A 12,956-nucleotide genomic window follows, 5' to 3' on the forward strand; every position below is an offset into this window, starting at 1 on the left:
CCTTTTTGAATTAAATAGTCCCCACGTTCGTCTCGTGTGATTTGGGCCATGGCATCGCACCACATACTCAAAACAATGTGTTCATTGGGTCTTTATGAAAAAATTAACCACCAGTTTGCACCTCCAGTATTATTTTGTTTCACGCAAAAAAATTGCAATAATATCATAATCAATATTATTTTCGTGTAGCAGTGATGATCTTGAATTCTTTTTATAGGAGGGACATTGAATTGCTCTACATTACGAATTATATTGACAGAAATGCATGTAAACCAATGTCAACTCTAATTATTGTACTACACATTTATTGTGACAACAGAACAAAGCAACATCTTGGCTGAGATAGCTCTGCTGTTAACAATGCATATTTAAATCAGAGCAAATCTTAGATGCGTCCACACGAGGTACCTACATATACAAAAATAAATTAATTGGACAAGCTATTTTTAACAAATCAACAAGAGATCCATCTAATAAGACTGCAATAAAGAATTTCCATTTTCGACATTGTGAAATGCTTTCGTTTTTGGAAGAAAGCAATTTTGAAACTGATGAAAAAAATAGTACTAAACATATATAGCCTTATGTATCAAGTAGGTATAAAGTTTTTAACCACACTTCCAAATTATACTGATATTAATAAGTTGCAATCTAGTCAAAACAAGCAGCATTTTGTATAAGTTCAAATTTATATTTTAATAAAAAAGAAAAAGTTAAAAAGTTACAAAGAATCTGATAATATTGAGAAAAATAAAGGATAAAGGATAAAATGATAACATGCATAAATAAATAAATTCATTATGCCAAAGATGACAGTATAAATTTAGATGTTTTCGGTGGAGAAATGGCAAATCTGTTGACAATCTGGAAAAATATGTACTTTAACTTGAATTCAAATATGAGAGAATTCCGCTAATACTGTCAACTGACATCACTTATTAAAAATTAATACAATACAATGCACAGAAATGTAGAACCTCCAACTGTGTATCAGAATACAGTTTCTTTGATATCCACCCAGGTCGAGTTGTCTGTTGGTTAATATACTAATTTAAATAAAATAAAAATTCGGTATGTATGATAGGAGTCAAATCCTCTTTCAGCCTCTTAAGAGTACAAATACGGCAAGTAGAAATTATTAAGTAGTTTATCTGCATCATTTGTATATGTGTATTAACTGTTATATATGAAAAAAAACTCGTTAATTCTACTGTTAATTAACCATAAACAGAAAATCATTAAAAAAGTGGCTGAAATTGTTTGAAGAAATTATATTATAGGGTAATATTTGAATTTTGCATCCAATCCAAAATAGCAACCATTGAAAGTGACCATTATGACCTTGTCAGATATTATTACTTTGACCATATATACTACAAAATAAATGTAAATAGTTGTCAGTTTGTGAGAAATGGACTTTTGAACATTATGGCATTTTCAGTTAATCCAAATTGCGACCAAATAATGTGACCAATCAAAATGATTTCAGTAAATTTTAAAACATTTGGTACACAAATTCTATAAGGCAAATGTGGAAAGTAGTTCTGACAAAAATGAAATGAATTTTATACTGTTTTTTTTTCTTCAGTAAATCCAGTATGGCTGCCCATCTATTCACAGGTTTTATTTGTTAACTTTGCCATTGACGCTACATCAATAATACTGTAAAGCACATAGAAATAGCTACGTGCCATTTTAGTGAATTTGACTCAATACATGAATTAACAGAATCTTAATTTAGCTAAAATGCCAATTATCTCATTGAGAGAATATACTTTATTCTAAATTAGCGACATTTGGATTAGCTAAATTACAGATTAGCTAAATTGGCTAAATTAGCTAAAATGACATGCTCGGTAAAAAGACGTGTTTTACAGTATTACCTAGAGCAACAGAAATATAGGAAATGGAGCATTTCCTGGTTTTCTTAGAACCAATATGGCCACTGAACTACATGTCAATATCATTATGTTGATAATGTACACAAAGTTCAATAACAACTGATCTAGTATTAAGTTCCTGAGACACTGATTGAAAATGTAGTAGTATGACTTGCATGTTAATTCAAATATTCATAGACATAAAATAAAATGGCAAAAGTCTGTGAATCCTCACACTTAATCCAAATAATGGCCAGGAATTACTTACGTGGAATACGAATAGTTTAATATCAGCAAAATTTGGTTACTAAAAATGCATTAATTATTCACTGGGTTTTAATTTCGCTATTATCACTGATAAGTTAAGTCCGCTAAATTAAATCTATGTGAACATGTAAAATAATAATGAAACTAATTGTTTCTTTGATAAATTCGTGAAATTAAAACTCATTGAATATACTCAAAATATAAAAATAGTGAAATTAAATGTCACTGAAAATAAATGTTGTTACAGTACACAAATCATAAACATCCTTTGAGTGGCATCTTTTTTCCTGCAAAATTTTGGTCCAACATCCTGTTAAAAATTATTTATTTTTTCTGTAATATTTTTCAGATGTTCATAATTTCCTTTTGGCTTAAGGTTTTGATAAAATTTTGAAAAAACTATAAAAACAAAAATTATCTGGGTTTTATTTTATAAAAAATGGACCTTGGTGCTCTACGGGTTAAGCAATCACCTTTCAATAAGTGTCAATGAATTCCAAATAGGAGGAGTGATAAATAAGATAGAGATGGAAGACTTCACAATATGCACATTGATTGTTTTTATATTATTAACTACTGTGAACTTATTAATTCTTTATCAGGTTTTAATTTACGCTGTTTTTACTGTTATTAAATCCACAATAACATATAGAAGTACACAATTTATGTTTTACTGAAAATCTGTGAATTCAACCTCATCACCACCACACTTCCTTCTGCAATTTTTTTTATTTTCTTCAATACTTCTGGAAATTAACCTTAATTTTGGAGCCAACAAACAGGTTTTTATTGAAAAAATTTGGCAATTTTTGTCCCAATCTTCTGAAGAAAAGTGCAGATTATAAGCAGGACTAATTTGTGCTGAAAAGTGGGAACTGGTGGTGAAAAAGTTGAAATATCAAAATTAAAAAGCTAAAATTAAATTTTTTTACAGTTTTATATACTTTATAAGAAAATGAGTGACAATGTAGTTATATAAAATAAACAGCAAAAATGGAGCATTACCGAATATCCTAAATAATGTTCCGTTTATTTTTACAAATAATACTGATAAAAATAAATGGCATTTTTTTTGTAAATTTGATGAGAATGTTTTTTTACTTTATAACATCTTGGTAATACTCTACACTTCTTCAGCTGGAAGTATTATTGCCTTGGGTTCTGGTTTCTTGTACCTGAAAAATATATATTTTTTTTTAATATTAGATTTAATGAAATTATTTGGTGTTTGATGCTTATGTTTCATTCATCAAAAGTAAAGGTCCTGTTTGACCTACCGGTATTCTGGTTAGAATATCATATTTTGCAAAGCCTTGACAAAGAAAACAAGTCATTGTTAATGACATAGTCCCTGTTGCAGTTAGGGGGAAATGTTAATTATGCAAAAAATAAAGTTACGGACCAAAAGCATAGCTAGTAATTGAGAGTGAATAAATGGCTGGTCAACAGAAATTAGATGTATTATTAAATTACTCTTCCAAAATCCAAATATATAAGGATATGCTATTCATGCATTTTTTGTATCCAAACTGAATTTCCTTTGTCCAGGCTCATGTACAGAAATATAGTAGTATGGTCAAAATGCAAGATCAAGGGCAGTCGGCCATCTTTGATCTGATTATGGAACAAACTGACATGGACATGTAAACCTATATTTATGATGTATGTGCCAAATATGAATGAGAAGGATCCAAAAGCCTTGGAGATAGGTATGGTCAAAAAGCAAGATGGCCACCAGTTGGCCATCTTTAATCAGATTGTAAGACAAATTGTCGTGGAGATGTTATCTAAAATGTATGTACCAAATGTGAACAAAAACTGACAAAGCATGAATAAGATACCACATTTTCAAAAAACAAAATGGCTGCCAGTCAGCCATTTGTTGGTTTTCATTTCAAATGAATACGCATCCACCATATTTGCTCTATTAGTAGCACATGCATTTGCACAAATGACAGTATTTCTATGGTCAAAATCTCACATTTGAATAATCCAGGATACCATAAATGTCATTTTTTGTATTATGTGTGCCTTTATGTGCTTCTAATAGAGCAAATACAACAACTTTAGTCTATTTAGTCGTACCAGAATGTAAAAATCTGTGGTAGATCTCTTCATTTCATTGAAGGTAATTCATAATATTATTTATAAATTGCGTAAACAGGATGAAAATCATCAAACTCAAAAGCCATGTAGTAAACAAATCAAAAATTGACAATAGCGTGATGATGATATAGATGGAACACGGGGTCAACAGTTTTTCAACCGACCACAGAAATCAGATGAGCAATATCCCTAATATTAGTAATCCCCATTAATACGCCACATGTCCATAAGAAGCAGCCTCTCAGCTGAGATAGCTCTGCTGTTAGCAATGCACATTTCACTGAAGATATCATTGGAAAATGAACAAATCTGAGAGAGGTCTACCTGAAGTACCTATCTGTATATGTAGCAATCGGACTTGCGATTTTTAACAAGTCGAATATATCACTTTTTACCCAATTTATCAAAATAAATTGAAGATATCATCACGAAATGAACAAATCTGAGAGAGGTCTACCTGGGGTACCAAGTACCTACCATACACCAAGTGTCAAAGCAATCAGGCTTGTAGTTTTTGAAAAAGTAAAAAGTTGACAAGGGCGATGACGATGGACAATCACTCATATGATAAGCTCCACTCGACAAAGTCGACAGCAGAGCTAAAAACTTAGACTTGAATGTTCAAATAAAAAATTTAAAAATACAAAATTTATGTTTTATGACCTTGACTTTGGGATAATTAACATACATTTGTTAAAAATAATAACTTACAACTTTAATAGAAGTGATGATGTAACTACAGAAACTGAAGAGGCTGCCATGGCAACAGATGCCATCCACGGTTGCAATATCAAGCCTAGTGGAGCAAAGGCACCTACAAACAAAGAGATGATTATTTGATTATAAGGTGGTAATGGTTTTAGAGAAAATGTTATTGGATTATCAATCAATCATTACCAGATCAATTAAATCCTTCAATAACCTAAGATTTGTCATTTTTTCACAAAATAGTTGTATGTGACATAGATGTATAATAGGAGGTTAACACAAGGATACATCAAAGTATACACAAAGGCAGTAAGGTGTTGATATTTACAGACACATAGTCGAGATAGACTGGACTTCATACTGCCACTTTGAGATAATAATATTATTATACATCTTTTTCCTGTTTGTAATAATAATATAATGACAGATAACAGACTGAAATGATCACAAATAAAAAGAACTAAGAATAATATTTGTTCCTTCAAAAATCTGTCCAGAAATGAATCACCTTTATTCATGTACAAACTAAAATAATTTGCATCACTGATTCTATACTATAAGAGTTAACAAACAAACAAACTATCAGAGTAATATCAGTTGGATATCTTACCGGCAGCTACAGGCACCCCAATAGCATTGTAAATGATAGCATAAAAAAAGTTGATGTGTATTCTCCTGACAGTGTGCTTGGACAGATCAATAGCAGCGGTTACATCCAACAAATTATTCTGTAAAAGAAACACATACAAGTTTTTTTAGTACACAAATAAAAAATCCCACTGATTTTAAAAATTGTACTCAATAAAAAGATATCCAGTTTATACTTTGAAATCCAATTAGAAATTTATTATAGTATCTCCATCTTAAAAAGATTCACATATTAATCAAAAATTGCATGTGTTTCTTGGTGATTCAGTAAATTATTACTTATTTGTTTTACCCTAGAAAACCTGTCATTCACACAAGTGCATAAAAAAATTCATGTTTTTTCTCAAACCTCCACATCAATTTTGAATAAAATTGACAGAACGCCCTAGCTGCTTCTGATAATTGTGTGCATCAGTGACTCTGCATCTAACATTTTTTTGGCGATTTTTGCAGTCGGGAAAAATAAAGAAAATTTGAATTTTTGTTTTGTTTTGTTTTTTCTTTTCAAGCCTTTGAGGGATTAATGTACAGAAAGTGTTTTCTATTCTTATGTCAATTGTTTCATGGAATTTTATGATAAAAAAAAAAATCAAACTACATAATGAAATGAATCAAAAGTGTCATATTGAGACATACCCTAATGAGAACAATATCTGCTGCCTCCACGGCGACATCAGTGCCTGTTCCTATGGCAATGCCAACATCAGCTTGTGCGAGAGCGGGGGAGTCGTTTACTCCATCTCCTACCATGGCAACATACTGACCAATGTCTTGAAGCGCTTTCACTTTCTCTGCTTTGTGCGATGGCAAGACTTCAGCAAAAACTTGGGTAATGCCAACCTACAAATAGTTATAACAGTGTTATCCTTCAACCCACAGTAAGTTCAAAATCCAATAGACAAGGTCAAGTTCAGTTCTCTGGATAATTGGTTCTCTGGTTAATAACTTTGGTCACAACGGGAAACAATGTGTCAGTAGGTGATTTTCTGCTGATCTCGTTAATTTCACAAAATCGACTAGTGTATTGTTCATAAGACACCATCACATTGTGCAACTCATGTCCAGAGTTCAGAAATGTTAATCCATGTTCAATTGGATGTGTGTCGATTGGTGAATAATTTTAATAACAATAGGACAACTGTCCTGGATGGCAACATTTCTGTGGTGGTGGTGGTTAATTTTGAGTGCTAGTCGTGGCCAACTACCGCCGACCAGCATGGATGGATCACTGGTTGATCTTGTCATGAAGTTTATAAACAGCATTAATGGTCATGAACGTAGATTAGAGTATTATGCAAAGGAAACACCTGAAAGAATTACATAAAAAATGTCAGGCATTTAAAAAAACAAGAGTGCCGACTTGATAGCAGTACTTGACACCAGAGGGCGTCATCATAATTACCTGTTTGGCAATGGCTCTGGCTGTCCTTCTATTGTCCCCAGTCAATAACACAACACTCAGGCCCATCTTCTTGAGTTCACTGACTGTTAACTGAGCTTCACGCTTCACCGTATCGGCTACAGCTAACATACCAACGATATTGCCTAGCAACAAAAAGAACTTACTGTTAGACAAAAACAAAATCAACCTCTCCTAGGTGCGAGATGTTTTATGTTGCCTCAAAGTAAAATAACAATTACAATTCTAAATGTCAAACTCTCTCACGTTCCACACACCAGCAGTGTTGATGTCATTGCCGACAAGTGACCGGACACCCCAAGGAAGTTCTAAGATTTGTGCAAGTTTCAAAAGATTAACAACTCGTTCACAAAAGCGACAAACTCTGAAAGGAGTCCTGCATCATATCATACATACATATGCTGACAAGAAATCAATGAAATGCATACCACCACAGTGTGATGTGTCATTTTCTTTTTCAAGTACTCGTACACATATGTATCCCAAAATAGGAATTAATTAATTAAAACATTTAATAACGAAAAGTATGAAAAAGTTGGAGCAAATAAAAGTGAGCGCCAAGACTCAAGAAGTCTACTGCCATATACAAATGTATATGGTATGAGAATGTACTTTAAAATCATTTTATTTTTACTGTAAGGAATTTTCACGGTTTGATGATTTAACGATGTTTGTAAACATAGAACTTAACAAAAGTCACTTCTACAAAAATGTCACGATTCTCACTGACACATAAATTCATTTTCCTTCACAAAATATTTAATATTTTCAGGCATATTTATAGTGCAAATATGTAATTGAGTAAATGTATCAGCAGCCATTCCCAAAAAATAAATATTCCTATGCAAAACTCAATAGCGAGTTGTTTTAAAAATGGCTACATACAACATACATACATATACAACTGTACTCATTGGCTAGTTGGAATCACATGACCTACCATTGATAGCAACCAATACAGCGGTTTGTCCTTGTTGTTCGTGTTCAGTCATCATATCATCCATTTCAGGTGATATTTCTAACTCGTGTTTCTTCATCCAGTCTCTGTTACCAATTAATACAACATATTCTTTACTTCCGTCACTGGCCACTGTGAAAATAAATACATATGTGTCTTATAGAACATAGATGGTAGAGGGTCAAGGGTCAAAATTTACATAACCAAAATCCATTATGGTGTTTAACATTATGAAAGATCTAACTTAACATTATCACAAAAAGAATTTTATCACTCTAAAATTTATTAGTATTATAGTTTTTTTAGTTGAAAAACATGCAAATTATTTCAAATTCATGCAAGGAAAGAGTGGTTGGCAAATAGACCATTCTGGTCACTGTGAGATCATGTTTTGATTCAACAAATCGTCGTAAAAACAGTACCAACAGAGGTCGTACTGATGTCAAAACTTCATGTGAGATTCAACAACTGTAAGACTATTTTTTGGGCATTTCCACGCATACTAATGTGCTATACACAGTTGATGGTCCATTCTAGTTAAGTACATGTAAATGCAACTCAATGCCATATTCCCCTCTAGAAGCTCTGCATTTCAATATTTAATTACAAAAAAGAAATTCAGTTTCAAAATTGGTTTTTGTAACTGACATTTGGTCCACGTCTTTGATGTATAATGAGTATAACGAAGTGAAAAAAATATATTTAAATTAGAATGGAAAGAAATCTACTTGCTTTCCTCCTACACACCTTATCTGGTTGCTAATATTAAGATTACTCAAATTTAGTGAACAAATGAAAGAAAATCTAATTCTAGACAAGTAATGCTTACTGGGTTCAGTTATTTCATCTGGATCATCTTTTCTCTTTATACTTTCATCTTCTTTATCCTTTATCAGTTTATCATCAATCACACTTGCTTCATCCTTTGTATTGTCTTTGTTGTCCACTTGCTCCTTCCCATCATCAGGATTTTCAATAACTGGGTTTTTTTCAACGCGAACCTCTCGGTCATCAAGGCTGGTGATGATGTTGATGGCTTTTGCTTTGGACTCTAACATGCTCTCAATATGGCTGACTGTGCACTGTAAACCAAAACCAGGTTCAGCTTTGAAGTCAGAACACTTGCCAACAGAGTCTGTACATAACATCTGAAATATAAGAAGCAACATTTAGAATTCATTTATCTGCTGAATATACATAGAACCTTTGCTATTATAGTTATTTTCTTTTCTTAAATTAAAAAAATCTTGTTTTTATTTTGATCACTGAGCAACTGAGTCATTCACAAAATTTCCTGCAAATCAGATTGAAACGAGCATTGTTATTGGATGCAAGATTTTCCATTTCAGTTGGTCATATATTCAAGGCAATTGTAAAACAAAATAAATAATATCCAGTATATATGCGAACATATCCCATCCCCTGTTATGTGGTGCCGTGTAGAACACAGGAAATAGAGCATGGTTTACCACTACCGGGAATTGGAAAGAAAGATTGGTACATTCAAGAAAAATATAAATGTACAGATAAGACACCATGAAAAAAATATTGCACTGGTCTCCCCTTGTGTTGTGCTGTTTAATAGACACCTGAGATGTAAACTGGTGTATCTACGGTGAATCCCCTTTACAAAGCTATTTTGTAGTGCAGGTTTATAAATGAATGAATGAATGAATGAATGAATGAATGAATGAATGAATGAATGAATCAATCAATCAATCAATCAATCAATCAATAAACAAACACACAAACAAATAAACAGACAAACAAACAAACAAACAAACAAATAAATAAATAAATAAATAAATAAATAATGATAATAACAAATAACCAAAAAATTATCAGAAAAGCCGTTTTCAAAACAAATATCTTATTTTATAATTTGGTTATTATTAAACAGCATCATGTTTCCCGCTCAAAATTTAGTACATAATTTTGCACAATTTTATGAATTTTTCAATAATTTAATTTTGGACCAGACAGAAATAACATCCCAATGACTAAATGTTATGATCAACATTTTTGAAAATCATGCCCACGAATTTATGCATGTTTATTTTGTAAAAGATTTAGAAAGCTGACTTTGGTGTTCAATAAAATGTCTATTAACTTGCCTCTTTTGCATGCTTTGTAATTGCTAACCCTATTGGATGTTCACTGCTAGCTTCAGCGGTACCAGCTATGGCTAGAAGTTTATCTTCTGTACAAACTGATGGTTCCACAAACAAACCTGTCCTCATGACTTTTGCCACTCCATGAGTTATTGTTCCAGTTTTGTCAAATATTACTGTTTTGATCTACAACACAATAAAGAAAAAAGAATATGAATTTATAAATATTTCGAAATACCTGTCGGTTATTAGGAGCAGGACTTAGACTCGCTTTCACACAGGTGAGTTGGTAATGCAATTTAAAAACTGCAAAGAAAAATGCTACATGGGTTTTACATCTAAACAACACTTAACAAGGCAAGGTTTATGAACAGAAGGAGAAATATTTAATTTCAGCGGATTTCAGAATATTCACCAGGTTTACTTTTTCAAATGTTTTTCATGACTAAGAAGTGCATGTCTAATTAGAAGCAAAAATAACGCTAAATTACAATTGAATTATTAAAATATGACTTATTTTGATGATACAGATCTGTCATTAAAGCAAGTGCATTTAGAGTCAATACAGTAATTGATACCTTGTGGGCAAGTTCTAGTGGTTCTCCTCCTTTGATGAGAATTCCATTTTTGGCACCAACACCGGTCCCCACCATCACAGCAGTAGGGGTGGCCAACCCTAGAGCGCAGGGACAAGCAATGGCTAATACTGAGATGGCACACCGAAAGGCGAATTGCAAGATTATTTCAGTTTCATTCACTACCTCCTCCTAAAAATGAAAACAAAACATGGTAATAATGATTGAAATTCTGATTCTCTTAAGTGTGAACTCTAATTCTCAGATGGATCATGATTTTGTGGTGTGCAACGCAGCACCAAGAACCAAATTTAGTTACGTATCTTTTTAGATTTTAACGACAGTCAGTTGGTAGAGAGTAGGTGTGGAACACTCTGTATCTGTCAATGTACCTATGTAGAGATACAATGATACTAATAGTAGGCTAGAAATCAATCTAGAAAAATTTGCATAGAATTAAAAAAAAATTTAAAAACAAAAATTAAAAAAAAAAAAAAAAGAAGAAGAAAAAAAGAAGAAGAAAAAAAAATTACACTGAGAGTATTAAAAGTTCGTAAGGGTCAAAACAAATCACCTTCAATGAAAGTCCCATGTTACGAATACATTGCATGTAAATTACATGAACGCATCCAAATGCATATTACACATCAACCACAACCCTTTCACATCATCAATACTTGTACCTACCGAGTCAGGTGCAGCTGTTGAATTACCATTGGTAATATTACTAAAATAAACCTGAAACGATGATTAAAATAAAGTTTAGTGATGTACAAGAATTGTATATAAATCAAAACACTTTCACTAAACTGTATGGTTTTATTGCAGTATGTGTTTGCAGTAGAAATTAATGCACTGTACCCTTGTGACAAAAATGTAAATACTGGGCAGTATGAAAGCCAACAAAGCCAGTTTGTATTGGAGAAGAATTAAAATGAGTGACATCGATGTTCATCTTCAAAAAGTTAGTTTGGGTACCCAAAATTTCAAACAAAGAGTCACAAAGTTTCAATACATTCCTGCATAGAAGTATGTGGAGGTCATCATTGTTTAGTTTACTCTCATGCACTACTATGGTACTGTAAAGGGGTTAATTATTCACTGGGTTTTAATTTTGCTTATTTCGCTGGCTGAAAAATGCGCTAAATTAAAACCCAGTGAATATATAAAATTTAGCATAGAACACATTATCTAAATTATAAAACCGTGAATTTAAAACCCACTGAATATGCCTGAAATGATAAATCAGCAAAATTTAAACCCAATGAAAATTATCCATTTTACAGAATATAAAACATGCATAAATTAATTCCGATGAGAACATTTTGCAAACTCAAAATCATTCATGACGACTGAAACAATAAAACTGAAATTGAACTATTGTGTGAATTACTGATCAATAATTACATGTCTTACTATAAATACCACATTAGAACTACCTTAAAATCTGTATTAGAAGCCGCATCCCTAATAAAAGTAGCACCATTCTTTTTTTGATAATTAAGAACAAAAAATTTATCATTTTTCATACATTGTATGTGTAGATGCTTTAATAAAAGCTGTATCCCCTCTGTTGCATTGTATCATTTTAATAGAAGCCATGGTTTCTAATACAGATTTTACAGTACTTTTGGAGATAAGTTTCTAATAGAGCAAATAAAGTACTATAAAATCTGTATTAGAAGCTGCGGCTTCTATTAAAATAGTACAATGCAGCAGAGGGGATGCAGCATCAATTAGAGCAATTGTGAATTGTGAATGTTTGGTTCTTAATTTCTCAAAAAGAATGGGTGCGACTTATATTAGAGATGCGGCTTCTAATACAGATTTTACGGTATTGTAAATAAAGCCTATAGTTACCTGGTGTTGTCCACGGAACTCTGGTATGATTGAGAAATCAATATATCCAATAACCAACCATATAGCCAATGTCAATGTCGACAGGATAATAATGCCCGGTACAAAGTAACCAGATATCTTGTCAGCAATTTGTTGAATTGGGGCCTGAAACGATACATTTCAATATTTTTTTTATAAATGTGGGAACATTTCTGATAATTGGAATCAATCATTTGCGTTTTGATTTATTTCCTAGTTTTCAGCTAAAATTTTTAGTCAAAATTTCGTAAATTTGTACGCATTATTTTATGATTTTCTTTCTTTCTTATTTCCCAATTGCTACAGGTTTAGATCTAAATTTTTAAAATTGAATTTTGAAAAAAATTACTGTGGAATACTTTATTTTCGCTTGGAATTAATTTTCGCTGAAAGAATAATTCAGTG

General features: G+C 32.0%; 1 protein-coding gene across 2 annotated transcripts in view; it reads right to left on the reverse strand.

The window, feature by feature from the left end:
* Positions 1 to 670: 670 nt before the first annotated feature.
* LOC100372541 (copper-transporting ATPase 1-like) overlaps positions 671 to 12,956 on the reverse strand; it is a 40,826-nt gene continuing 28,540 nt past the window's right edge. For both annotated transcript variants that reach the window (XM_085491042.1, XM_085491041.1), the window contains 11 exons: positions 12,534 to 12,677; positions 11,361 to 11,411; positions 10,677 to 10,865; positions 10,102 to 10,284; positions 8,817 to 9,135; positions 7,970 to 8,119; positions 7,012 to 7,154; positions 6,246 to 6,449; positions 5,572 to 5,689; positions 4,965 to 5,067; positions 671 to 3,322 (listed from right to left, as the gene is read on the reverse strand). In XM_085491042.1, the coding sequence (XP_085347168.1) occupies positions 3,271 to 3,322; positions 4,965 to 5,067; positions 5,572 to 5,689; positions 6,246 to 6,449; positions 7,012 to 7,154; positions 7,970 to 8,119; positions 8,817 to 9,135; positions 10,102 to 10,284; positions 10,677 to 10,865; positions 11,361 to 11,411; positions 12,534 to 12,677 (1,656 nt within the window). In that variant the 3' untranslated portion in view covers positions 671 to 3,270. The remainder of the gene's footprint in view (positions 3,323 to 4,964; positions 5,068 to 5,571; positions 5,690 to 6,245; positions 6,450 to 7,011; positions 7,155 to 7,969; positions 8,120 to 8,816; positions 9,136 to 10,101; positions 10,285 to 10,676; positions 10,866 to 11,360; positions 11,412 to 12,533; positions 12,678 to 12,956) is intronic.

The sequence above is a fragment of the Saccoglossus kowalevskii genome, chromosome 16 (genome assembly GCF_978046115.1).
Source record: "Saccoglossus kowalevskii chromosome 16, keSacKowa6.1, whole genome shotgun sequence".
NCBI lineage: Eukaryota > Metazoa > Hemichordata > Enteropneusta > Harrimaniidae > Saccoglossus > Saccoglossus kowalevskii.